The sequence below is a fragment of the Alosa alosa genome, chromosome 15 (assembly GCF_017589495.1).
Source record: "Alosa alosa isolate M-15738 ecotype Scorff River chromosome 15, AALO_Geno_1.1, whole genome shotgun sequence".
Classification (NCBI taxonomy): domain Eukaryota; kingdom Metazoa; phylum Chordata; class Actinopteri; order Clupeiformes; family Clupeidae; genus Alosa; species Alosa alosa.
The window spans coordinates 8814914-8824005 of record NC_063203.1 but is presented as its reverse complement, the minus strand read 5'-3'; the positions used below and the strand labels follow the sequence as shown (position 1 = coordinate 8824005).

Sequence of the window (9092 nt, the reverse complement as noted above, 5' to 3'; positions counted from 1 at the left end):
ATTCCCTGAGTGAGTGGGGAAGAGGTGGTAAGGGCTGGAGAGTACAGAAGTTGTAGATGGGACACAAAGTGCTCTATCTTGCACTCCAGCGCAACTGACTTTGTATACTCGCGCTTTTGTCTTTCCTATTTTGCAGTCAGCGCATATTGGAATTTTCCCTCCACAGGTACATGTCTGTAAATTAGGGAATTAAATTGCGCCCACGGGGGCGGTTCAGCGAAAAGACGGGGCATGTTCCGGCGCAATCGTTCCTTGTTGATATTTTGCAGTTTCAGAAAACAATTCCGCCACAGACCAGGAACTCCCTGGTCTAAAGTCAGTGGCGCAAATTCAGATGCTATTTTAAGGGTGCATGCATGGCCACAGGCCTGCAGGAATTAATGCGTTGCACACCGATCCACAGACACACAGAGGGAAATATTCAAAGCCTTGGTAATATTTGTCCATTTCCCGGTTTTGTTCGTGCATTGGTCACCTAAAAATTTAGTAGCCTACATAGTCTCAGTCATCTACAGTACATGCAATATCTTTACAACAACAATGCCTAATTACGACCTATTCATTTGGACAACTTTATACAGCCCTATAAAGGCTAAAGTTACCTTTAGTTTTGTTCCAATTTACCATTGTGTATGGCTTTAAACATCTTGTGCGCTTTAACATCAGCCTAAGCATTATTCCAGGTTTTGACAAACACCCCAATTTTGCCTACCTTGTTGTAGCCCATCTGAAATAACTCCAAGCTTCGCTATGTTCCCTCCATCTTTTTGTTGTTTTCAAAAAACGTTTTATATCCATTATGGCCTTGAAGTCTTGAGTTAGTGAATTAGCTTAAATCAGCTTATTAGCCTATGTGCTGTTAACCAGCAACCATAGATAGTAAAAGAAAGCAACAAGTAGGCCTATGGCTACAATTTCTGTAGTTGCAGATTCATTGTTATTGTCTCTCCTGCTCAAACAAAATTTGTGCATGCATTAAGTTGATGATAACGTGTTTACAAACTCTACTTTACAGCAGTGTTGGGAGTAACGCGTTACAAAAGTAATGTAATTACTGTAATATATTGCTGTTTGCGGTAACGCGGTAATGTAAGGCATTACAAACAAATTGGGTAATATTGCACTCAGTACAAACTTCAGTAACGCGCGTTACAATGCATTTTAACCCCAAATTAAGTGGTGTTTTGTTTTGATACATATTTGCAAACACCACCGGGAGAACAACAGAGAAGAAAAAATCGTGCAAAATAATAGAACGTTATCTCCTGATACTGGTTGAAGATGACTGTGGCTGCAGCAGACTCAAAGTCGGATTCTATTTGCGGATGGACGCCTACGCTCATTATTTCCAGCTTGTCAGAGACAAGGATATGAAGAACATAATAGTTAACTGCACTTTGTGTGCGAAACCGAAAGATCTCTCTATACCTCGCGAAATAGCAAGTAATTTAATGAAACATGTAAAGTGGTGCCACGCTAATCTTTTTGATTCTTGATAAAACACAAACTATGCTCTTGTAGTGCATGTCAGCGTTGTGCTGTGAACTTGAATTAAAGAGAATAAAGGGATAGAAATGCAGAAAAAAATTGTGTAGCCTGACAGTGCCACCGCTCCCACCACGCGCATCATGGACTTTGCGTATAGCCTACTGTAGGGCACTATGGACAGAGGGGGCACCCAAATGTAGCCAATGAATAGTAGCTTTACTGCAAACTGCGTTTCACTCAAAACACTCTTCATCAATAACGTTTACAATGTCAAAACACCATGTTACATGGAAGTTTGATACTTTTTGGGGTTCTCTCAATCTCCACCACGTAGTACTAGTAGAATGGAATTGGTGGGTCTTCAATAATTAGTTTTCCAAGTATTTACATGAAGCACATGATATGCCAAATCGACTGAATGCCAAGTCGACATTCAGATAGCTAGCATATACCAGGTGTCGTGGAAAAACTGGTCCACTTCCGAATCCAACTAGCAATTTATCACTTGACTATTTACTAATTAGCACTCTGGGACAAGGCGTCCGAAGCAAACAATACAGACAGGAGACCTCTGAAGACTGTTGAATCTTTATTCACCGTATTGCAGTGATATTCCAGCCTAAACAATGTTCAGACCAGGCGTCAAGCAATAGAGTGAGGTGAGATGTCATCAGCTGGCGGCCCCCGATGAGATCTGAAATCAAAATGGCTGGGGCCTATCTTTTATACTCATTAACCTTAGAGTTGGGCCCTCTCGCCACCCTCGAAAGACACCTGTTGGCCTATCAGCATCCACCGAGGTTACGGATATTGGTGGAACTTGTCTCATCATGCATAAAATTATATGCAAACTGTCTGATTCTGTTTTTTTCCAGTTGGGTGTAACAGGGCTTCTTATCTTGCCACCTGTACTTGGCCTTGATATTTTCATCACCATTACCTCATACTCTCGCTCTTAACCGTCTAGGCCTAGTGTCACTGTGCACTCCTTCACCCCACTCCTTGACACCTTGTCTGGTCTGCTTAAAATATGCACAGGCCTTGAAGTCTCATAATAATTGCAGTAATATCCACGTTTATAAAAACCATACATGCATCCTTTAAGTCATAGAAATCCACCACACAGGCTCATGATTCACTTTTAATTGCAAAAAGAAATGTGAAGCAACATGTCATTGCACTTCCATTTCCAAAGCAATGAAGGCTGCTAACAACTTAACATTGTGCATATTATTGTTAATATTGTGCTATCAATGTAACTCAAACAAACAAAGTAATGGTCTGTAAATTATAGGCCTTTTATTTTACTTTAGGTGTTTGAGTCACTCACTTAGGGCACCGAAATGGCCAGCAGGCCACCATCTTGACATTTATTACTGTAAGCTTTGATTTAGGCTCTCTATTGATTTTAATGAGTAGGCCAAGGCCTTAAAGTTACAGTATTTCTATCACAATTTACCAGACTTTGACCTTTTGTCGCTTTTTAACAAAATTCTGACTATGATTGTTCCTTGTATTGTATTGGTGAAAGTAACTCAAAAGTAGTGTAATAGTAGTGTAATTCCTTACAATTCAGAGACAGTAATATTATAATATAACAAATTACTTTGAAATGACAGTAATAAGTAATAAAAAATACATTACGATTTTGAAGTAACTTGCCCAACACTGATTATGTTAAGTCTATTGCAGAAATGTCTTAGTTTTTATTAAATATCTCAAAAAGTATAAATCTCACAAAAATGAAAAGTCAACAATTAGATTCAACAGCTAGTACACTAAGCGGTTCAAGTTGAATTATACCCTGGAATAATAATAAGAAGAAGAAGCCACCGAATAACAATACAGTGCACTGCTTTGCATGCAATGTAAATATGCATTGTGCCCCTGTTTAGGGATATTTGATGAATGTTGGTGAAAGTATTAAGTAGTAAGTGATAACTACTGGAAATATTTATAGCCTAACATTACACCATTAGTGCAACATTCAAAGCTGACATGTGCCCTCTTCTGTTGTGAGTTCTCAAATGAACAGCTGTCTAAAGTACCTCACAAATCGGGTTAGAAAAACTGAGAGGAATGTGTTTCTCTTCAGACAGCTGTGGGAAACCTGCTACCACTCTATGGTCCAGTATTTATTATAGCAGTAAACCTCAACCATATTACCTGTCACTGAGAGACTGTGTAGCCTACTTTAACTCCACACTGAAAAATCTTGCCTTACCTGTATGCACTGCAGCAGATTTGATCCCTCTGATCGGGGCCAAGGGTGCTCTGCAGATACCAGATTCGCGCTCACTTACACATCAGAACCCCTGTTAAGCACGAGTTGACTGTGTTATGACACTGTCACAATCATTCAAGTGGACACTAACGATGCGGGACTCCACTATTCGCTCAGAGCTTAGTCTCCTAGTCAGATGGTCATCATGGTGACCAGGATATCTGCATAGAGAACCAATGTTGGTCCCTGTTTATTGTTTTTTTTTATCAGTTATTTGGTCTAACGTTAGGCTGACCTATTTGAAAGGATTTGCGTTCTGGTCACTTGGGTCAATCCAAACTGACAAGAGTATGTTTTTGTAATCCCACTGTGGACATGGGGATTGAACCCTGTCATTAACTAGTCACACAGGACAATGATAAACACTCATTTATTATGATGCAAACTAAATAACAACAGTGGGCATTTAGCAATACTCATCACATGCAACTGTCATACAAACATATATAGAGCAATACAGTAGTTTAAGTTTTTGTTACATTATCATCATCAGTATGTCCATCAGAAGATAAAGTACAACTTGACAAATGACAAGCACAAATAATAATTTAAAAAAGCTATTTAAGCCAAGAGAAGTGGCAGAGATTTACAATAGCCAATGTAATTTATGATGCAGACTTTTGTCGGTGGTGTCTGTGGTGTCCAAATATCATATTTCTGTCATATTGGATAACCAATTCAAACAAAATTAGTTTCGAGCTTAACAACGCCTATTTGGCTATGTCTTGGATCCAAAACAAAATGGATCAAATAATCTCTATGCAATTTAACAGTTAACTGCTTCTTAAAGCTGCCCCCTCCCCACTAATAACATAAAACATATGTGATACATATCGATAGAGTCCAGAGATGAAGCTGGGGGCAAAGTTTCCCTTTTCTGAGCACAGACAAATTTGTTCCTGTGGAGTACAGCACCTATAGGAGCAGCTTCGCAGAAGGACATATGGGTCCAGAGTACAGAGGCCCCTCAGGCTTGACTGAAGCCAACGGCTCTCACATCTCAATTTAGCTGTGCATGCATGTAGCTTTGTATCCCTTGTGCTGTGCTCCCCCTCTTCTCCCCTAGGAGAAGCAGAGTGCAAGTTTGCTCAGGGTTTTGTTGTGGTTAGGTTGGCCCATGTTGGAAACTCTTTCAGCTGGAACATCGCCACACCCCAGGTGTTTAGGGCAAGTTGGACACACAAGACACCCAACAGGTTCAGCACAAAGCCAGCCTTTGCCTGGTAACGATAAGCACAACACAGTCACAAGTACAAAGTGTGTGTGTGTGTGTGTGTGTGTGTTTGTGTTTGTGTGTGTGTCCTTATTTGAAATTATTTAGTCAGAGAAGTAGCTGAAATGTTTTACCATGTCTATGACTTTGAGGTTCCCGTATGAGAAAGCGATGGCGTTCGGTGGGGTAGCCACTGGCAGCATGAACGCCAGGGAGGCACAGATGGTGCTGGGCAACATGACGTACAGTGGATGCAAACCAATGTTGCCAGCCTAAGGATGAACAGCACATTATTGTATACCAGGCCATACATTATGCATTATGGACAGAAGGGGAGACTTTCCACACTGAGCCCCTCATCCACACACACATTCACACACACACATTCCAGCGCCACCTATACATGCACCATTACGTAACAGACAATCCTGAAGGTTTAGGTTCAGGACTATAAATTAGTGTTATTAATTACATATTATAACAAAATAATAACAAAATGTCCTACAACCTACAACTGATTTCTGCATACTGTATAAGTCAGGCTTTTCTCACACCACTCGGTGCCACCCGGTCCATGTTCTCTTACCATGGCGCCCAGTATGGGCAGGAAGAGAGTGGTGGTGGCTGTGTTGCTGGAGCACTCGGTGAAGGTGGCAATGAGCAGGCAGATGAGGAAGGCAATAGCAAAGTTAGGGACATTCTTCAGGGGCTCCAGGCTTTGACCGAGCCACAAAGAAAGTCCAGATGTCTGTTTAGAGGCACCATGGGAAGTCCAAATACAAAAGGGCCAATGAGAAAAATGCTGTGTTGCATGATATCGAGATTGTCCTCACAGAGACAGAACATCAAGACTTATCTGATTGTGTTTTCATTAATATATAACTCAATGTAAATAATTTACCTCAAATATAGTCTTAAATGGCATTAACAAACAAAAATCTAAGCAATTTTCAAAAAAAGGAAGTAAAGGAAAAAGAACATGGGTCATATAGTCATATGACTTAAGACTAGAATCTTTGTCAAATTTTCCAAACTGACAATTTGGGCCCTATGTATATTTACTGTAGTACTCCACTATTAGTACTGTATTATGCACTGTATCACTGTAAACGCAGTATCACAGCGTTTTATCAGAAGAGAGGGAGAGTGTATTATACCTCACTGCCACTTGCCAAGGCAAAGCCTCCTCCCAGCAGGAGGAGAATGTTCCAGGGCATCTTTTCATGAACCACCTCCCAGTTCAGCAAAGCCGGTGGGGCCTTCAGACTTTCCCCTGTGAAATAAATCACAATCTGTCATCATCAGCCTCTGTAGAGGTGAGAGACCTGTTCGGGCCACTTCAAAATGATCCCATTTTTCATGCAAAGCATTTCAAACCCAGTCAGTTCACAGGATAGTTCCCCAACTTGGTTTAAGTTGTAGAGCTTTGCTGTTCAGGGAACGGGGCTGTAGCGTTAGAATAATATATCTGAAAATTTCCTGTTTCATTTAGGAGGTGGTTTTCTGAGATAATCCAGGACACCATTGATAAATCCTACGTTTACAAATAATAATCTTCTCATATACAGTACATACGGTTACCATATCATATCATACAGACAGTTCCAAGTGTTTCTTGTGTTCTTACCAAATTTTTTGAAAAAGTAAAATGCACCCTGTTTGCCACAATGTCATAAAATGTACGAGAACATTGTAGTTTCTAAGAAACGGTTCTCCGGTAAGCAAATAAATGCGAGGAGTGGTGAGAATCTCTCCCATGTCTTCCATATGAATGCTGGCGACATACCTCCAGGTCAAAGCTATTTTTCAAATGTAAGTAATCCTAACAGGCTGCCTTTGTTTGGTAAACAGAGCACTTGACACCATGACAAAGTGAATCGAATATGAGCTTTTTGAATATGAGACTTAGAGAAAAACATCTGTGGGAGGTTTCATCCAAGAATTGGAGAATAATTAAGAAAAGGATACACAGGGACACTTTGCTGGACATTATAAAAATTATGAAAATATTGTTGTGTGTGTGATGACTGAGATCTCAAAGTCATCATACCATTCATATCACCTGTCCTGCCCCTGAAACATTGTGGCCTTTGTGAGGGAATAATGAAAAAGAGCAGGGACATGAAAATGGCCACAGTCCCATCAGTGACATCCCTGAAACACAAGACGCCAGACCGTTAACAATTCAATACCCCCATGCATGAGTCACATAGGACTAATGTGAGTGATTGATCCTCACTCATGATTTATTAGAACACTAGCATGAATTGACCTCTGGATATGCACAAAATAGTTACTTCATTGATAAAACTTACAAAGCAACTCACCAATTATTTTTGAAATTGGACATATAGAAATTGCTTGGTTAATGACTAACGTCCCTACCCAGCACAGACGTAGACTGTAAATGTTTTAATTCAAATTTGTATGTTATCTCTAAAAATTACCTGTTTTTCATGACTAAATGGGGTGGGGGTTTACTTACTCTTTCTCCTGGTTAAGGAGCACTGTGGCCCAGCCGGGCATGAAGCCGGGCTCTCGGGTGAACCACAGCAGAACCAGCAGCACAAACACCACCAACACACTGCCCTCTGCAAAGGATATGCTGCCAAGCTTCTTATATTCATTCTTCATCACTTGGTACGCTGCCCGGTCGCCATCAGATTTGGACCCACATCCACATGATTTCTTGAAACTGTTGAGTCAGAGAAAGTGTACAATTCCAAACAATCAAGGCCAAAACAATGCTGTACACTGGATTGGTGTCTGTGAAGTTGAAACTCAAGGACACTCTGTCAGGGTATTTAGCAGTGCGATTAGATACAGTATGTGTTAGACATATAAAATTTCCCAAATATCTGGGTGCATGCTTTTTTTGGGGCGCTAGAGCAATGTCGGATATTTCTACACACTTTCATGCAATCAGTCAGTCTGAAGAAGTGGCGTATGCTTGTCATGATATTATATGACAAAATATTGTATTATTTGTGTGAGGCCAGCTGTGGCCTACTGGTGAGGTCTTCGGGCTTGTAACCGAAGGGTTGCCGGTTCGATCCCCGACCTAGTAGGAAAAATCTGGGCGGGGAAAGTGGTTGTGTCTCCCATGCCCACATCCACGGCTGAAGTGCCCTTGAGCAAGGCACCTCACTGCTCCCTGAGCGCTGCTGTAGCAAGCAGCTCACTGCTCCGGGTTAGTGTGTGTACACTGTGTGCTGTGTGTGTTTCACTAATTCACGGATTGGAATAAATGCAGAGACCAAATTTCCCTCATGGGATCAAAAGAGTACTTATACTATACTTAGGGTAACATATACTACACTTAGGGTACTTCAGATTCATTGAAGTACAAAACTAGCCACTGACGTTCGACTACATACTTGAATCCCAGGTACATGAACTGAAGCCAGAGCCAGGCAATCACAAGCATCAACATCATATTGGGAAAGCAGAATCCAAACCAGATGGCGAAGTTGATTATTCCACCATTGCCTGGATACAGTCTGTAAATAGTCAGGGAGAGAGATTTTAGTCTTCAAATGGCAGGAGGTATCCCGACAAGTTTTGGCATGTTTTTTGACAGAGTGTTTGAAAATATCTCACTCATCCATCTGTCCCTTGAGGATAAGGTTGGGGGTGGTGCCGAGTAGCACACACACAGGCTCATGCCCTTCTCTGAAGGCAAACAATGTCAATATTAGTCTCCTCAATAACACACTCAATCACTATGAAACCAGTAATAAGTGAGATCTGAGACACACTAAAGTTTACCCAACAAACTGTCCATCAGCATTTCGTTATCTTTTATTGAGGGAGAAGGTGATTGACAAGGCAATGATAACTGACTGTGACCCGAAGTGTTTGCACAGCAGAACATAAATCAGAAAAAGCTCCTTTCCTCTATAACATGAATGTATCTGGTAGTAACTATCCACCTGTGGTGATGCCCTTGGTCTCGTCCATCTGGATACCCTCATTGGTCTGTCCCCTCTGTAGCTCCAAGTCGTCAGCCTCGGCCTCTGTCTTCTGGAGCTCGTCCAGCACAGCGTAGGCGATGGGCAGCATCATGGCTGTGGTGGCCGTGTTACTGATCCACATAGACAGGAAGGC

General features: G+C 41.3%; 1 protein-coding gene across 1 annotated transcript; it reads right to left on the bottom strand.

Annotated features, from left to right (window-relative positions):
* Positions 1–4126: 4126 nt before the first annotated feature.
* On the bottom strand, positions 4127–9092 carry LOC125308628 (solute carrier family 13 member 2-like; the record flags this gene model as incomplete). Its single annotated transcript, XM_048265188.1, is given in 9 exon segments — positions 4127–4992; positions 5120–5257; positions 5572–5733; positions 6143–6258; positions 7036–7139; positions 7471–7680; positions 8363–8485; positions 8586–8699; positions 8911–9092. Coding segments are annotated over 9 exon segments (1281 nt in total), but the record flags the coding sequence as incomplete, so codon positions are not given.